The sequence below is a fragment of the Choloepus didactylus genome, chromosome 8, assembly GCF_015220235.1.
Source record: "Choloepus didactylus isolate mChoDid1 chromosome 8, mChoDid1.pri, whole genome shotgun sequence".
Taxonomy (NCBI): domain Eukaryota; kingdom Metazoa; phylum Chordata; class Mammalia; order Pilosa; family Megalonychidae; genus Choloepus; species Choloepus didactylus.
Genome location: NC_051314.1, coordinates 6,204,760 through 6,223,445, shown reverse-complemented (window position 1 = coordinate 6,223,445; position 18,686 = coordinate 6,204,760). Strand labels below are relative to the sequence as shown.

Here is an 18,686-nt window from a genome sequence, read left to right as displayed (position 1 = left end):
GCAACTATAATTGTGTTCCTTACAATTTGCTTGTTTTTATATAAGAACCAATCAAGGGTCACCCGTTGCATTTAGTTGTCTCCTTAGACTCCTTCAAGATACAACAGAGCTCAGCCTCTTTGTGTTTGTTTTTATTGACAGTTTCAAAGCATCAGACCAGCGGATTGCAGAAAGTCCCTCCATTTGGGTTTGTCTGATTGTTCTGTTGATTTGACTTGGGTTGAACTTTTTGGGTGGGAACACCAGGTGAGTCTTCTCGGGAAGTGCGTGGGGCCACTCATCTGTTATTGGGGTTGTTAATCCTGATCATTCAGTTAAGTTAGTGCCCCCAGATATCTATGTATTTTGTTCCCCCCAAATTTCTCACCCAATGGTTTTATCATCCGTTAAGATGCTACAGGGTGGCTGTAAAATGGTAACTTTGTTTTGTCGTTTCTTTTCTAAGGACGGGGTGGGGGGGGGGGCTTTAAAGAAGAGTTTTTCCTTTTCCCCTCTCTTTCAAAATATTTTAAAGCATCACTATTGATTCATGGATTCATATTTTATTCAATGAGCTTAATCTGTTACCTTCCTTCCCTGTTTAGGGCTCACATGTTCCCAGATTGGGCCGGTGGGAGCCCTGCAAGCTGGCTTCTGTGCCAGCTCCTCCGACATACCCACCCCCTCGCCTGCGAGCACCTCTTTACTTTCTGGCATGATCAGATGGGTCAGGCTCTTCTTAACTTTCCCTGCCCTGGCCCTGGAGCCAGCCGTTTCTCCAAGGAGCCCTGATGCCTTTCACTGGAGAAAGGAATTTAGAACCCAAGTGTGCTAAGGGTACTCCTCGCAAGGAGTCACTGCTTTCGGCCCTTTCAGAGGCCAGGGCTAAGAAGGCTCCCCACCACCCCCACGCCATATTGATACTACTAACTCAAAAAAACAAAACAAAACAACACACACAACTCACCCCACCACCACCCAAACACCACAGCGTTCTTCTCCTTCCTTATTCCAAATCTCCCTCATTAGATAGTGACAGCCCCAGTCTCCACAACACCAGTCCCACAGTCCCACGAAATTATTTCAGAGTTGCTCTGCCTTCCCCGCTGCCTGCCAATAACAAACTTGCTAGTGAGGTTCAGGGTTCCATTGCAGTTCTCTTTGTCCTAAGAATATCCTCAACGAGGGAGTACAGCCAGAGCACCTGGTCCCAAAGTCACTTAGACATAGGCTTTTTCTTCTCTTTTTCTGCATGTGGTTATGTTATCAGTATCACACACACAGATTCATTTGTTACTGATTGTTTTCAAATTTTGTTTCCCCCATCCTTATTGATATACATTTTTTAAATTTTTTATTGAAGACTATAACATATATACATAAAAGTGACAACTTTCCAACTGCAATTTCACAAGCATACTGATACACTTTTAAAAAAAACTTATTTTGAAATAATTTTGAACTTACAGGACAGTTGCAATATCATACAAATGCCATACAGAAAACTCCAACCTTACTGCTTTACTTGATTATCTTTAAGGTAAAACTCTATTTAAGGCGGACGGGAGATGTGCACAGACTTCCGATGCTGGAAGGCGCCTTGAAGATGAGCACCCACCCCCACCCCCCAACCCCCGCCAGGCCCCGGCATTAAAAACCTGTCCCTCCCTTTGGAAACGGCCCTGGGCCGGGCAGCCGGAGGCCCTGGTTCCACTGCCTCGGGCTTCCAGGAGCCCCCGTGCATCCTTGGCGGCGCTGGCCTTGGCCTCGCACCTGTGAACTACAGTGGTCTCCGGAGAGCTCACGATCCCAGGACCTGGAGGTTTCCATCACTGCACTTGCACTGCTCAACCTCTTTCATCTTCACGAGAGCCCAGGAGGTCTGGCACATAGTAGGGTCTCAATAAACAGTTGTAGCAATTAGCAAAGCCATTTTGCAGTATGGAAGCTAAGGCTCGAAAGGGCTGGCTTGTCTCCAAGGTCTTATTGGGGAGAGACACGCCTTGCAAGCGCCGCTGCGGCCCCGGCGCACAGTAGGCGCTTTGGTGCAGGCTCCGGAAAGGCCGTGCCACGACTGGTTGGACCCTGGGCACCACGCGGGCCCGGGAGTCCCGGAGCCGGGGCGGGGCGTATGCAAATAGCCAGCGCGGAGCCCGCGGATTGGCCGGCGCGGGCGGGGGCGGGGGCGGGGCGCGGCGAGGGCCCAGGTGGGCCGGGCGCGCGCGGAGGGGCTCGGCGGTGCCGGCGCTGGACCCCCGGCCACCCGCCGCGCGCCGCGGCTCCTGCGCACCATGGCCCCGCTCTGGGCCCTGCTGGCCCTCGGCTGCCTGCGGGGCTGCTGGGGTGAGCCGGGGAGGAGAGGACGGGGCAGGTGGGGGCGGGAAGGGGGCGCCCCTGCCCTGCGCCGCGCAGACCCGGGCCCTGCGGGGGTGGGAAGGGCGTGGAGAAGTTCATTTACTCACTTCGGGAGTCGGCACCGCCTGCTCTGTGTCAGGCCCCGTGCGGGTGCTGGGGACCCAATATTGATGGGGAAGGTGATGATGATGATGGTGATGATGATGATGGTGGTGGTGGTGGTGGTAGCAGCTGGTGGGAACGTGAGGGCTCCAGGACAGCTATGGCAAGAGCAGCCCACACAGGGGCTTGTGGGAGCAGGGAGGAGGGCTGGACCCACACTCACGGTGACCCCTAGACTGGGGCCGATGGAAAGACATTTCACACCGAGGGAGCACACGGCTCGTTCAGGGAGGCAGGAGGCAGCCTGGCCCACTGGGAGCTGGTCTGTCAGCATGAGGGGAGCTGGGCATGGGGAGGGCCAAGGCTGAAGACCCCAGGAAGCAACACCCAGGACTTCCGGAGCCCACTGCCTTTGCAGAGAGGCTGGGCAGTGGCCAGAGGGCAGTGGGGGGCTTTGAGGGGGTGTGAGTCTAAGCAGGGGAGTGCCCCAGCCAGGGTTGCCTGCTAGAAGGCAGAGGAGGGGCTGCTACTCAGGTCCAGGTGGGAGGGTGGGGACACTGAGGCCAGGCTGAAGGGATGCAGAGCTGCTCAGGGGAGGAGAGGATGGGTCTCAGAGCCTGGATGTCTACAGGAGGGAAGGGGCTGTGGGGAGAGGAAGGGGAGCAGTTTGGCCCGACTTCCCGAGCTCTGGCCAGGATGCCCAGGTGGGGTCAGGGGTGCTGCCGGTGTCTGAGACCAGCTCGTGGGATGACCTGAGGGGAGGTGACGCCAGCCCAGCACACTGCAGGTGCTCGGTGACGGCATGCAGACACGCTTGTGTGTGGATGTGGGCAGGGGGTGCCCATGGAGGTGGGCTGTTCTGCTGGGGGCCAGCTCCCAGCCTCATCACCTCCTCCAGCTGTGAACCTCCAGCCCCAACTGGCCAGCGTGACCTTCGCCACCAACAACCCCACCCTCACCACCGTGGCCTTGGAAAAGCCCCTCTGCGTGTTTGACAGCTCCGCTGCCCTCCCTGGTGCCTATGAGATCTACCTCTACGTCCTGGCCGACTCGGGTAAGGCTGGAGAAGAACCCTTGGGGCTGCTCTGAGGGGCTCTGACCTGTCCACAGGGAGGAGGGAAAAGGGCGGTTGAGAGAAGCCCCGTTCATGCCACCACCATTTGTGGGCGTCTGCTCTGTGCCAGCCCTGGGCTGGGTGCCGAGGTCACACACCTGGCCCTGACCTTGAAGGGCGGTGCCCGGTCAGGTGGGGAAGATAATGACAGCACCAGTCACTGAGACCCACATCATGCCAGGTGTTTGGTAAAGCTCGGCGCCAATATTTACAAGCCACCTGCTGTGGTCATGATCACAGAGGCCGGATCAAGGCTCCGAGAGTGGGATTACTCACCGGCCCTCTGAGAGCTGGAATTCTGAATCTGGATTTCTCTGGTCCTTAAACTCCCATCCTTCCCAAGGCTTCCCAAGGTGGTTCAAGAGGGATGTTGGCGAAGCGAAGCCAGGCATTCAGATCTGCCTGCTCTGGCCCAGCCCTCACCCCTTCGCTGGCAGGAATCCTGGTCTTGGAGACGAGCCCAATGAGAACCCCTTCCATTTCTAGCAACCAGTCATTTACTACAGCTCACACAGGGTCATTTTGTTCCTGTAGCCAGTGTTTATTGGCTTCCTACCTGTGCCCCATCTGCAGGTACTGCGGGACATTTCCTCCCGTTTTACAGATGAGAAGACTGAGGTTCAGAGGTAAAGTGAGTGGACTGAGATCTCCCAGCTAGGAAGGAAGCCAGGACCTAATATAGGTCTTTCTATTTCCAAATTATTTCCCCTGTACCATACATTTCCCTCCTTTAACATTTTATGGAAGAAGAAAACCAGGGCTCTCAGCAGGGAAGTGACAAAGTTCTGTGGGACGAGGAGATTACAGGAAGGTAACAAGAAAAGCTGGGTGGGAGCCGGACACAGCACCCGAAGCAGGGAAGGTGCTCCCTGTCTGTCTCCCTCACTGCCCTGGGAGCCCTTGAGGGCAGGATGTGGGCACAGATCCAAGTGCCCTGCCCAGGGCTGGTGCGGAGTGTCTTAGCTTGCCAGGGCTGCAGTGACAGATACCACCCAATGGTTGGCTTGAACAACAGGAACCTATAGTCTCTCGGTTTGGGGGTCTGGAATTCTGACATCCAGGTTTTGGTGGGGCTTGATTTCTCCAGAAGTCTGTAGGTGTTCCAGCAGTCCTCTGTCATGTGGCCATCTCTCTGTCTCTCTCCTTGTGTCTGCTCTGCTGGTTCCCCTGACTTCTGGCTTCTATTGGCTTCTGGCTTCCACTGATTGACCGTGTTTGAAATTCCTTTGCTCATAAAGACTCCAGTCATCGTGATTAAGGCCCATCCTGATTCAAACTGGCCTCATCTAAATAGCATCTCTTTAGATCCTGTTCACAAATGGATATACACCCACAGGACCAGAGATTAGAACTTGACCATGTCTTTCATGGGGGACAGGATTCGATCCCAAGCAGAGTGTTTGATGAATGACTGCACGAGTGACCCTGAGCTGACTCCAGGCACTGCCTCTGCAGCCAGCTCCAGGAACACCTCCGTGCAGGACAGCACCAACAAGCCCCTCAGTTCAACGTTCCGGCAAACAGATGGCGGGCAGACAGGCCCCTACAAAGCAGTAGCCTTTGACCTGACTCCCTGTGGTGACCTGCCCAGCCTGGATGCCGCTGGGGATGTGTCCCAGGCCTCGGAGATCCTGAATGCATACTTGGTCAGGGTGGGGGCCAACGGGACCTGTCTGCTCGACCCCAACTTCCGAGGCCTCTGCAACCCGCCCCTGTCGGCAGCCACGGCATACAGGTGGGTGCGAACAGCCACAGAGGGTGGCAGCCATGCCCAGCCCTAGCTCCGGAAGACCGGGGTGTGCTGGGAGAGGTGGGGGTGAAGTGTGAGAGACCATGTTTCTTGAGGGCCTACTGTGTGCCAGGACATCCCAGGTCCCAGGCAGGGCCAGCTCCCTGGTGCGCGACCTGTGCAAGGAACCTTGATTCCATCGTTTGGTTTAATGCTCTGCTGTCGCCGTCTCAAAATTCTTACTAAATTTTGAACAAGGGGCCTGCATTTTCCCTTTGCACTGGGTCCTGCAAATTGTGTAGGTGGTCCTGATCCCATGGTGGCTGTGGAAGCCACCCTTCCAAACCCATTCTTTTTACAGAGGAGGACATGGTGGCCCAGAGAGGGCAGGGGGTTCCCCTAGCAACAAGCTGCAGCCCAGCTGAATGGGGACCCCGTCAAAGGCCTTCCTGTCCCCCTCCCTCATCCAGTGCGTCTTTTGTTGCTCGCTCCATCCCCCACACTGCCATGGCCCCCAATCTGTTTCCACCCATATTTCCTGAGCACCTGCTCTGTTTGGAGCTCACAGCTCAGCTCCAACCTGTGGCCAGGGAGTCTTAGCTGGTGCCACAGGACTGGAGGGGCCCCCGCAGGCCTCAGGCTCTGCCTCCCGGTTACCACGGAGACACCTAGGTTGATGTCTGCAACTTCCTGGCCCCATTTTGGGCCTGGCAGTCACCCCAAGCCCCCACCTTTTGGAGAGCTCAGCCCCTCCCTGGGACTCAGCTACCAGGCAGGACAAGGGGCCCTGCTGTCCTCCTCCCCACCCCTCACCCCTGACCTGATCCTAATGTGGGAAACTCTCTCCCTCCTCCCTGATGGCAAAGGCACACCCTCCCGGCCTGCCCTCGCAGAACCTCACCCATCATTTACTAGGCCACCTTCACCTGGGTGGGGAGGGCACCCAGCTCGGGTTCTGGAATCCTCATCTTCAATCCTGCAGCAACAGGCAGTAAAACACAGCCTTGGGCACTGCAGATATTTTAAGACTCTTGATTTGAAAACCAACCAACCAACCAACAAAAACATGTTCAACTATAGACCACAGACTTCTTCATTTTCAGAACGTCCATTGGTTTAACTACCTTGTGTTTAAGACCTTAAGTGGGCTGTGCACGCTTTGTATCTTGTTGCCAACCTTCCTTGGTGGTTAGTAACACTTGGCTGTTTGGGAGTTTCTGTATTTAAAATGTAGCTCTTGTCTAAGGACAGCAGGGATTGGAGATAGATATTGTCCCTATTTTTTTTTTTTTTTAATTATGTCCCCTTTTGATATCAAGGACCTAGCTTTGAATAGTGGAAGGCAAAAAAGCAAGGAGGACAAATAAATCCATACTGAACAAATATTCTACAGGTGCATAGTTATAAAGTAACAGAGGCCTCTGGAAAGGAGGGCCTGGAGAAGCGGGCTGTTGATTCTGAAGGCTTCCTGGAGGAGGTGGCGTCTCAGCTGGGGAGAGGGTCCAGGGCCCTCCTGGTGACTGGAGGCTTCCCTTTCCCAGCAGGCCCCTCCCAGCCCCAGGCCCCCCTAAAGCTCCCACCTCCCTGGGGCTGGGCTCACAGGATGGAGTCACTCCTGCTCTGTCTTCTTCCAGGTTCAAGTATGTCCTTGTCAACGTGTCTACGGGCCTGGTACAGGACCAGACCCTGTGGTCGGACCCCATCTGCACCAGCCGGCGTAAGTGGTGGGGACTGGGGGTGGGCCTGGGGCTGCGTGATCTGCAGGGTCGCCTGAGAAGGCAGACATAGGCTCCGAAGACAAAAGACCCATCCTGTCACTGGGGGAACCCCCCACACTTGTGCCCCTTCCTTTGAGCCAATGGTTTTCTACAGGTGGGAGGGTCCCGGTGCCAGCTGTCCACCTGTTGCCAGCCTGGCGCCTTCCCTGAGCCTGCCCTGCCCAGGGCTCCACACCCACAATCCCTTTTACTGGACGTTAGGGGCAAGGCAGGGGACTTCCAAGAGTCATTTAGACTGGGTTGGGGGGGCACCTAACTTCAGAACTGGCCGTCGCACCACACCTCCAACCCCAAGATGGGGAGAATTGAGAGGATGGGCCCAGCCCGGGGCTGCATGTTTTACCGGGGCTGCCTCCTGCCAGCCTACCTGCCTTACCTGCATGGGGCATGCAGGAGGCCCTGGTGGCTGCCTATGGTCACTGAGCTGGTGAGGAGCATGTGCGTGTGTGAGCACCTGTGTGCATGCCTGTGCGTGTGATATGTGTGGGGGTGCGTGTGCATGCTGTTGGGGTGACTCCTCCCCGCCATCACCCCCAGCCCACCCCTCCTGTGGCCTACACCCCGCGGCGATATCGCGGCCCCAACGAAGCAGCACCACCCCGAGACCCAGGGTCCTGGGTTCAAGCCCAGCCTGTGCCCCCCGCTGCTGCCTGAGCCCCGTGGGATCTCAGTTTCCTCTTCTGAGAAGTGCAACAAGGATCTTGCCCTGCTCCCCAGCAGGGGTCCTTTGGGGGCCCAGGCGGAGGCTCCAGGCCCAGCTCTGTGGCAGGGCCTGGGGCCCGTCTGTGGAGAGGCGTGGGCCGTGGTGCCAGGTGGACCCGGCCTTGTGTCTGACCGCAGTGTGTGTGTTCTTGGACCAGGGACTCATCTCCCTGAGCTGCCGTGAACCGATCTGCAAAATGGGGTCTTTGTGGGATCTCCAGGGAACAAGGGCCTCAAATTATGCGGCACATAGTAGACCTGTATATTGTTTATCAACATAGTTTGAAAAAGGTGACATCAGCCAGAGCCAGAGCCCCCTGGCCGCATTGGACTCTTTGCCTGTCTTGTCCCACCCATGTCGACCCAAGACTTGACCCAGTTTATAATTTAAATTTTGTGCAAAAAAGACAGTTAAAGCAGGAGCGACAAGAAAATGCACAAAAGAAGGTCGGGAAGTGGGATGGGGGCAAGCCACCGCAGACCCGGGATGGGACGTCCCTGGGCTCCTGGGCTGCGCGGTGCAGGGTTGGGGGGGTGACTCGGTGGCCGTTCCCTCCACAGTCACCCCATACTGGGCCATCGACACATGGCCGGGGCGGCGGAGCGGAGGCATGATCGTCATCACCTCCATCCTGGGCTCCCTGCCCTTCTTCCTGCTCGTGGGGTTTGCTGGCGCCATCGTCCTCAGCTTCGTGTGAGTTCCCCAAGCTGGGAGGGCGGCCCCCCAGGAGGGCCGGGTGTGCTCCCCTGTGGTGGGGGGAGAGCCCCCGAGGCCCGGGAAGCTGCCTTCCAGCCCTGGGGTGGGGTCTGTAGAGAGGCGGGCAGAGCCCTGGCTTTTCACAACTAAGGGTCTTCAAGGTTAACAGTTCAAGGTCCAGCTGGGTTGGGGTTGGGATCTGCCCGATTCCTTGTACCAGCTGTGCAACTTGGGCAAGCAGTGTACCCTCTCTATGCCTCGGTTTCCTCACCTGGAGAATGGAGGTAATAATAAATACCATCCCTCCTGCGCAGTTGAGAAGATTTAGTGAAATTATTCCTGCAAAGCCCTTAGGGCAGTGCACGAGTACACTGTATTAGCTTTTGTTGTCACTGTAATTAGGATCCTGATAACTTCACCCTCCAGAAGTACAGATGGGGAAAGGATGTCCCAAGCGGGGCAGGATGGCCCAAGGCCACGCAGCCAGTTAAAACAGAGCTGGGACTAGCCCAGGTCCCCTGCTTCCATGAACGCCTTCTCATTTGTGTCTGCTTTGGTTTGGGGTTCATGGGCCCCCATGGGTGCACACAGCCTGCTAGTCCCTGGGGTGGGGGGACTGATAGGTACTAAATAAAGAAGCCTGCAGGCTCCATGGGAAGCTGAGGGGGAAAGGCAGATTCTGCCTGGAGCATCAGGGTGGGCTTCCTGGAGGAAGGAGCAGCAGGAGCAAGTGCTCCTCAGGACGGGGATGACTCAGAAAAGTCACAAGCAGTGTGCTCCCCAGTGCAGGGGAGGGAGACCCAGGGGCTTCAAAGCTCAGGAGGGTGCTGTCCCAGTTGGGGGGGGTAGAGGTTGCAGACAAACAAGCTTCTTGGAGTAGCTGAAATTAAGTAGAGAAAGAGAAATTAGTCAGGAAAATAGATAGGTGAGGTGGGGGGTGCAGTGGGGCACAGTGAACTTTAAAATCAAGTTGAACCTGACATCTAAGTTAGTAAAAATAGAATTAATAGATGAGAGTAGCCGCCAAGGGACCAGTGTGTCCGGCCAGACATGGGGACAGCCAGGACTGGTTACGTCCCTCCCTGCCTTTGGGCAGCACCTTAATCTGGTTGGAAGTTCTGTTGTCTGAGTTTCTCCTGGCTCTTCAGTTTATCCCACCCACCAGTCCTACACGTCCCAGCTGCAGCTGCGCTGAACTTCCCACTGTTTCCAGCCTTCCCCGGCCCATCCCGTCTCATGCCCTCACACATGCTGACCCCACACGCAGAATGCCCTTCCCCGCCCTTGCCCTCCCACTCATTCTTTAGGACCTAGAATAACTGCTGCCTCCTCCAGGAAGCCTTCCTCTGGCTCCTGCTGTACCGTGTCTGTCAGGACGTGTGACATGCTGTGTGGTCACTGTCTGCTGTGGTCCATCTCCTGTACCACCTCGGCTCTTTGGGGACCAGGTTTGATGACCCCTAGGGCCTGGCACCTGGTAGGTGTTCCAGAAAGATGGGATGATGAATGAATGCCCAGGACAGCATCTGTGAAAGCAATGTCTAAGTGTAAAGGCCCACCCAACTAGAGGACTCCAGCTTTGATCTGCTCCCCTAAACCTGTCTCTCATCCTTCCCTTGGCCAGGGATGTGGGGACTTCTGACGGGGAAACCACCCACGACTCCCAGATCACGCAGGAGGCTGTGCCCAAGTCCCTGGGGACCTCAGAGCCGTCGTACACATCCGTGAACCGGGGGCTGCCCCTGGACAGGGCTGAGGTGTATCCCAGCAAGCTGCAGGACTGAACCTGGGTGCCGCACCCTGGGTGGCCATTCCCTCCCACCAGCTTTGCTCGGGGGTCCCGGGGGTCCCAGGGGCCCAACTGCAGGGAAATGTGAAATAAAATCTTTCCAAGATTTTGAATCCAATAAAGACCTATGGAAGGAACAAGTGTGTAGATGAATGAATGACTGGGACAAAGTATGTCATACCAAGGAGTTGGATTGTTTCTGGAGGGAGGGGGCAGGGAACGGATTTTCTGTGCAAGCCAAGGCAGTGAGGGTTAGGGACCCAGGGGAGGAGGCAGATACCGGGGCTGTTTTGCCTCCCTAACTCTTGGACTTCTCACCTGTGAAGTGGGGAAATGAACACCCCTGATCGTTTCTGTGAGATGGGGTGCATGGACAGTTGTTGGATGGTGTTTGGGGTCTTGCTGGGCCTGGGTTGGGGGCTCTGCTGGCAACTCGTCCTGTGGCCTTGGTCAGGCACCTCTTCCTCTCTGGGGCTCAGCTTCCTCACCTGTAAAATGGGCTGGTGTAAATGGTTCATTGAGACCCTGCATGCCTGGACCCCTTCTTGGCTTTCCCAAGGACCCGTCTGCTGGGCTGGGATTCAGATGAGCTGGACCCCGCCCTCCAAGAGCTCCCTGTCCGGTGGGAAGATGAGGGGACACATGAACCAGCCATGACACCTGTGAGATAAACACCACAGCGGGTGGGCACAGAGAGGGGCACCAAGTCCGCTCGGGGCAAAGGGGCTGCCCCACTCCAGGGTCTCCATTCAAAGGAGTTAGTGCTCCCTTCTGAGCCAACCATGAAGATCGTTTCCCCCTCAGGATGTGCAAAACAAACTTCACAGGCCCACTCCCCACTGAGGAAAGAATTTACTGGATAAAGCAGGACTGGTACCAACTGCTGCAAGGAAGAAGCCTGGCAGGCTGGTGGGTGCATGGAGCTGACTAGATTTTTGCTCTGGGGCATGGATTTGAGACACTCCACAACTGCCATTAGAGGGAGGAAGCAGAGAAGGCAGGAAGTAGAAGGTGGAGAAGGGGACGCCTAAGGCGGGGGTCAGCCGACGCCGGGGCAGCGCGTGCTCAGGGTGCAGGAGCAGCAGGTGCCCAGAGGGGTCTGGGCAGTGCGGGGAGGAGGAAGTGGTGGGTGCTACTCCCAAGAGGCACCCAGGGCTACGTGTGTCCTGAACCACCTCCCACATCTGCAGACCCTTTTCTCAGCCCCGTGAGACTGGACTTCCCACTCCCATCCCTGTGCATCCTCATCAGAACCCTGCCCTCTTTAAGGCTGACCTTCTCAATCACATCCCCTAAGAATCCCCAAGGGCAGCAGAGAGGGCCAGACCTCCTTGAGGTCTGCCCTTGTTAAAAACTCAGGCAAATGTTGCCTTCTGTTTTATAACGTGCTTGTATTTATTTTAATTTACACTGATGTTTAAACGTACTTATGCTGGAGTAAAATGGTTGATCTGGAGAAGGCCTCCAGCTTATTCTGAGGTCGTGGATACCCTTTGGCTTGTGCCCAGAGACCCTCAGCGGTCTCCATCCCCCACCCCCTTTGAAAAGCAGGTCTTGCAGGTGACCTGAGCCGCCCTCCTGTGGCAGCTGCTTCCTGAGTCCAGCCCTCTCTCCATTGGCCCAGTCCACGGAGGCCCCAGGAGATGGGTGCTGCCAGCTCAGGGGAGACCTTAGCCACGGCTCTGGATGCAAAAGCTACAGGGTCCAAACTGATTGAAGGGAGATGAGCAAACACATGCAGGTGAATAAGTGAGCACCCCTTGCTGGGCCTGGACTCAGCTTCCGGGACGACAGTCTCTAACCACCTCAGAGAGTATTAGCACCCTCTCTATGCTCGCGGGTAAAGCGTGGGCTCTCTGGGGTCGGATGGGACTGCCTGACCAACTGGCCAAGGGACCCAGGCGAGCTTTGTCGCCTCTCGGAGTCTCCGTTTCCTTGTGTGTAAAATAGCAACCATATTAGTGTCCCATGTAACAAATTACTACACACGGGCTTAAAGCAACAAAAATGTATTCTCTCACAGTTCCGGGGGCCAGAAGTCTGAAATCAACAAACAGTAGTGTATAAGTGCACACACACACACACACACACACACACACACATACTGCACTTGCACCCCTCCCTGGGCAGCCCCCGTTGCGTGCCACCAAGACCACCTGCGACACAGGGAGTGCTCGCCTCTGGCCGAGCCTTGTCATTTCACACACATGCAGTCACTGCTGTGTTCAACGCACACTGAATAAGACAGGCTCACGCTGGCCGGGGTGGGGGCTGGGACCCAGCCCCTCTGCCTCCCCATGACTCCACGCTGGCTCCACCGGCCACGTCTGTCCCTTGTCTACTCTGAGAATGGTCTAGGTGGCCAGGTGGCAGCGCCTTACTCAGTAATCTTCCATGACCCCAGAGCAGCTGCATCTCTCTGGGATACAGGGGAGGGCGTGGGTTGGGGGAATTTGTTCCTAAGGCTTCCCCTTCTGCGGGCCTTGTCTTTGTAAGGCAGAGATTTGGGGTGAGGGGCTGAGACTTGCAGCCTGTGTCTCAGATGGGGCTGGCTTGGCTGGAGGGTTTTGGGCACGGCCTGCCCTGTGGATAGATTCCTTGGGCTCCAGCACCCCAGGCCCTTGAAGATGTCCCGCCCGGGGACCCCTGCACCTGGAGTCTGCACCAGCACCCAGCCTGCAGGGTCCGGTTTACCAAGCCCGCGCTATCTCCCACGGGTCGTGGTCCCCAGCACCCGGCAGGAGCTCACGAACTGCACTGCACTGGGTTTCAGTCCTGGACTGGGGGAGGAGGAGCTGTACGGAAAGAGGGGTGGCAGAACCTGGAGGCTGGGGTGCGGATGCCTCTGCGTCCGCGCCTGTCAAACTGGAGTGATGACGAGGGAGCCTTCCTCACGGGCTCCTTCTGAGGACCAGATGAAGGCACACGTGCAACGTGCTTCAGCAAGCGCTGCCACTGCCAGGAAACCCCCAGATGCCACACCCACTCCCAGTCTCTGCCCCCCCACGACGATCTGGACGCTGGGCCCCCCAAAGTTCACAGGCTGCTGCAACTCACAAGACCCATGTGGGTGACAAATGTGGGCTGGGGGAGCTTAACAGCCAGGCAGGGAAAAACATGCTAAGGAGAGGGGAAGTAAGAACTGACTATGGCTTGGGCAGGGCAGGGAGTGTGGATCTGGGAGGGCTGGGAAGAGGAAATGGCTTTTGGGCCCATCGGGTCTTGTTCAGAGAACAGAAAGACTCCCAGTGGCAGAGAAAGGGGGGTGGGAGGAGGGGACATGAGTCATAAGAATACTGAGTGTGCTCCTGTGCCAAGCCTGCCCAAGCGCTGACCTCATGGGGTCCTCTCAGCCACCCGGAGAGGTGGGTACTAGTAGCACCGCGGTTCTATAGGCAGAACGTGGGGTGCAGATGGGGGAGCCGTCACAGGCCCTCAGGTGGTAGACCTGGCTCCGTACCCTAGCGGGTCCCCTGCTCAGCCTCCTGGGAAGTGTATTTCTTTTCTTTTTTATTGTGGTAATATACTGTGCCAGTTTGAGTGTATTGTGTCCCCCAAATGCCATTATCTTTGTGGTCTTGTGTGGGGCAGATGTTTTTGGTGCTGGTTGGATTTGCTTGGAATGTGCCCCACCCAGCTGTGGGAGATAATTCGATGAGCTGTTTCCATGGAGGCGTGGCCCCACCCATTCGGGGTGGGCCTTGATTGGTGGAGCTATATAAATGAGCTGACTCAAAGAGAGAAAAGGGAGTGCAGCTGGGAGTGATGTTTTGAAGAGGAGCAAGCTTGCTAGAGAGGAGCGTCCTGGGAGAAAGCCGTTTTGAAGCCGGAGCTTTGGAGCAGACGCCGGCTGCCTTCCCAGCTAACAGAGGTTTTCCGGACGCCATTGGCCATCCTCCGGTGAAGGTGCCCGGTTGCTGATGTGTTGCCTTGGACGCTTTGTGGCCTTAAGACTGTAACTGTGTAGCGAAATAAATCCCCGTTTTATAAAAGCCGATCCATTTCTGGTGTTTTGCATTCTGCAGCATTAGCAAACTAGAACATATACATACAACATAACCTTTCCATTTTAACCACCTTATAGTCCAACCACCAGCACAGGACGCAGTGGTGTTAATTCCATTTACAATGTTGTGCTATCCTCACCACCATCCATTACCAAAACCCTTCCATCACCCCAAGCAGAAATTCTGCATCCATGAAACATTAACTTCCCATCCCCCACCCCACCCCAGTAACCTGTAATCTTTCTGTCTCCATGCATTTGTTTACTCTAGTGATTTCATGTAAGTGAGATCATACATCTGTCCTTTGTGTCTGGCTTATTTCACTCAGCACGACATCTTCAAGGTTCACCCATGTTGTCGCATGCATCAGAATTCCATTCCCTTTTATGGGTGAATAATATTCGATTCTATTGATATACCACATTTTGTTTATCCATTCATTGGTTGATGGACACTTGGGTTGCTTCCACCTTTCGGCAATTGTGAATAATGCCGCTATCAAGATCGGTGGGAAAATTTCTGTTTGAGTCCCCGCTTGCAATTTTTCTGGGTAATTCTATACTTAACTTTCTGAGGAATTGCAAAACTGTTTTCCACAGCAGCTGCACTATTTTACATCCCCACCAGCAATGCAAAAACATTTCTATTTTTTCACATCCTCTCCGACACTTATTTTCTGTTTTTTAAACAATAGCCTTTCTAGTGGGTGTCAAGTCATATCTCACTGTGGCTTTGATTTGCGTGTGATGTTGAGTATCTTTTTCCTCTGTTTATGGGCCATTTGTAGGTCATCTTTGGTGAAATGTCTATTCACGTCCTTTGCGTCTTTTTAAATTGGATTGTTCGTGTTGTTGAATTGTAGGAATTCTTTACATATTCTGGATATTAAGCTCTTATCAGATATATCGTTTCCAAATATTTTCCCCCATTCTGTAGGTTGAAACGTGTTTCTGAATGAGAGAACAGCACAAGAGAGATAACGACTCATTCCCAAGCATTTGGGCAGCAATCGTGTGCCCAGAGCCGTGCCAGCTTCTGGGGGTTGAGGGGTGAACAAGACCGACAAGGTTCAGGCCTCACGGACCCTCCATTCCAGTGGGAGAAGGACAATAAACAGGGGCCGAATTCCGGATAGTGACAAGCGCGCTGAAAGAAGAGAGCGCAGGGCTGGGGGTGCGGGAGGGCCCCTGAGGTGTCGGGGGCTTGGGCAGGCGGGGAGCCCCCGCCCCCGCCCAATGCGGGCCACGGCCCCGCAGCGCGCGCCCGCCCCCTTTTGCAGGTGACGAGACTGACGAGACGCGGGAGCGGGCGCCGGTGCGGACCCACGTGCCGATCGGGAACGCGCGCTCTTTCCGCGCACTCGCTCGCGCCTGCGCCGGGGACCCCCGCCGGGGCGGGGCCTGGGTCTGCTCGGAGGGGGCGGGGCCTGGCTGGGCGGGGCCTGGGTCCGCTCGAAGGGGGCGGGGCATGGCGGGGCGCGGCCGGGCCGGCCCGGAGGGGGCTGGGCATGGCTGGGCGGGGCCTGGCTCTGCTCGGAGGGGGCGGGGCCGGGCCGGAGGGGGCGGGGCATGGCGGGGCGGGGCCGGGCGCCGCCGGGGGCCGTTGGTTTCTGGGCGGAACCTTCGCGCGGCGGCGCGGGCGCGCGGGGAAAGGCTTTGCGGCGGCGTCGCGGCCGGCTAACGTGGAGTCGCGGTTGAAGGCGTCGCCCGCCCGGCTCCGGCTCCGGCCGCGGCTCCTGCTCCCGCTTCCGCCTCGGGTGCGCGCGCAGACGTCGTCGGCCGCCGAGGAGGGGAGGCGGGAGTGCGGGCGGAGACCAGCGAGTCGGCGGCGCCGCAGGTGAGGGGGCCAGGTCGGGGGAGGCTGCGGGGCCCCGGCCTAGAGCCCCTCAGGACCCACCCGCTGCCCCGAGGCCCGCCCGGGATCCCCGCCGCTTTGGGACCCTGACAGCCTGCAGGACCCTCGGACCCCGAAACCCTCCGAGATTTCCCCTGGACTCCCAGACCCCCTGAGGACCTCCAGCCGCCTCAGGACCCCCAGACCCTTCAGGACCCTGGGGCCCGAAACCCCGACAAGATTCCCTGAGGAGCCCCGAGCCCCGACACCGCTGAAGATTTTACCCCGTCCGGCCCGAGGCCTCCTCAGAACCCCCTGGTCCCGGGGACCTCCTACCTCCCAGGATGCCCTACCCGCCGACCCCAGCCCCGACCCCCACCCGGCAGGGACCCTGGCTCCAGAGACCCCACTCCCTTCCTGGAGGAGGCCCCCGGCCCCATGTCTCCTTGGCCCCCGGGAGGTCCCAGGGGCCCCTTCACCCTTTGCCTGCAGCTCTCTACCACCCACACCTCCGCGCCCCGTCTAGGGCAGGATTCCTCCGACTTGTCCCTGGACCTGTGGGGCATCCGTGGAAGTCTGCCCTGGGTTTGTGAATTGTTAGCGATAGTATAAAAGAAGTACAGGCATGTAACAGGTCACCCGGATGTCCACGTTGTAACCAGGCACTGGCTCTGATTACAGTGCCTGCATTTGCATGTGTGCTTACCATCGTACTGAGGCTAGAGCAGGGACAGTGTTTAACTTTTCATGCTCTTTGGTGAAACTCAGATGGCCGCAGAGAGTAGTCTAGAGGGAGAGACCAGGTGATTCGGATGTGGTGGTGAGACACAGAAGCGAGGTGCTGAGGGGTCAGGGCAAACCAGGATGCTTTAAGGTTGTCAGGTTGTGCCCTGGTCTTGAGGTTGTCATTCGTGGGGCTAATGGTTTTTTGAACGCCTGATTGGTTCCAGGAATTGGCATTGGAGATGGAGATGACATAGTCCCTCTCTCAGGTCCTACTTGGGGGGATGGAGGGGTAGTGGGACAAGTAAGTGGTTTTATAAGGCACAAACAGCAGTGTAGTGGCATTGAAGCCAGTGGGGTGGGGGTGGGATTCTTAGGAAATGGTTAGTGTTAGGGAGGGTGTCTAGGAGGGTGACAGGTAACAGGTGAGCTGATTATTGGAGGTTGAGCTTGACGAGAAGTTTGCCAGGGCCATTCCAGGCAAAGGCAGAGAGGTGTGCCAAAGCCCACCAGATTTTGGAATCTGGGGGGAGTGCGGCTGGAACATGGAATAATCCTGGGGGATGGCTGGAGATGTGTTGTCTCCCGTAATGAAAATCAAACCCAACTTCCTAAGGCTTATGAGAGGGAATCGTAGGTGGGGGGAACCCAACCTTATTCCCTGAAGCTCACTGTGCCCTTGGCTGTCTGGAGTTACTGCTTCTACCCCGGCGCCCAGAGTCAGTGATGATCCGGCTGAGACTGAAAGAAGGTAGTGAGTGAGTCCGTGGAGAGGAGCGAGGGAACGAGTAGGCTAAACCGGGAGAGACAGGGAAGTTGGGCAGAATGCTGGGTTCAAGAGGGGTGTGCCCAGAACAGAGGCTGGAGCCTCGAGTGGGACCAAAGTACCCAAGCTTCTAAAGCCCACTAGAGGATTATTGAAATGTAGAAGCAGGAGTAAGGGTGGAAGAGAGCTCTGGCTGCTTGGGCGAAGCAAGACCACGTGGGGCGGTGGGGACCGTGGCTTCCTCCAGCATGGCTAAGCTTCCAGACCCAAAGGACGTGCTCATTCCAGTCTGAGCCTACAGTTTCCTGCCTGGGCACTGACATTGGGCCCTTTTTACTTCCTTTAGGTGAGGTCTTTGTACTTCTCCCCACAGGGCACAGGGCCACGTTTGTGCCTCATCAGGTGAGCGTCTGCCTGTGTGTCACGGGGAGTCGGACATCCCTACAGGAGATGCACACAGCACAGCTGGGCAGGGTGCACGAACTCTGGGGTCCTGCAGGAAAGGGAGAGCTGCCGAAGCGGAGCAGAGACGAGCTCAGATGTGTTGCATCAGAAGTGTCACTCTGGAGACAGTGTAGGATTAGAGGGGCTGAAACTGGAAGCGGTGGCTTTCAGGAGTCCAGACAGGAAGTTGTGAGGGCTTTAAGGACATGGTGGAGGGCAGGGATTAGAGGGAGATTTGGAAGGAACATCCATAGGACTTCTGTTTGGGTGAGGGAGAGGAAGACTCTGGCATAGTGCTCTACTGTAGAACTTTCTGTGATGAACTTGTTCTGTGTCAGCCTAACCAACACCCTAGCCCCAGGGGCTTTGAGCACTTGAAACCTGACTGGTGTTACTAAGAATTGAATTTTAAATTTAATTTAATTTTAATGAATGAAATCCAGTTAGGAACTGCCCTGGCACATGCAGGCTTGCGCTTTTAAATGTTACCCGACTGAACACGTCCAGCAGCCCTTACAGGTGAAGGAGATGGAGGCTCAGAGAGAATAAATTACGTGCCCAAGGACTAAGTAGCGCAGCAGGACTTGTGCCTAATTGATTTAGTGTCTCAGGCCGGCCTCTTTCCACCGTGTCCTGGTTCCTTTCCCTGGGGAGCCCGGGGCCCTCTG

The 18,686-nt window shown here is 56.4% G+C and overlaps 2 protein-coding genes across 6 annotated transcripts in view; both read left to right on the top strand.

The window, feature by feature from the left end:
- Nucleotides 1-2,227: 2,227 nt before the first annotated feature.
- On the top strand, nt 2,228-10,327 carry UPK3A (uroplakin 3A). The gene is made up of 6 exons (XM_037847274.1): nt 2,228-2,322; nt 3,335-3,490; nt 5,006-5,285; nt 6,914-6,996; nt 8,321-8,453; nt 10,081-10,327. Exons 1-6 carry the CDS (start codon nt 2,271-2,273, stop codon nt 10,238-10,240), a joined length of 864 nt encoding a protein of 287 aa, XP_037703202.1. The 5' UTR covers nt 2,228-2,270; the 3' UTR covers nt 10,241-10,327.
- Nucleotides 10,328-15,878: 5,551 nt separating this feature from the next.
- The window catches only part of FAM118A (family with sequence similarity 118 member A), a 39,298-nt gene continuing 36,490 nt past the window's right edge, over nt 15,879-18,686 (top strand). For 4 of the 5 annotated variants that reach the window (XR_005218385.1, XR_005218387.1, XR_005218386.1 and 1 more), the window contains exon 1: nt 15,880-16,088. The gene's annotated coding sequence lies outside the window, so the exon portion shown is untranslated. Of the gene's footprint in view, nt 16,089-18,686 lie in introns of all 5 variants that reach the window. The other variant, XM_037846365.1, reaches the window with a different exon arrangement.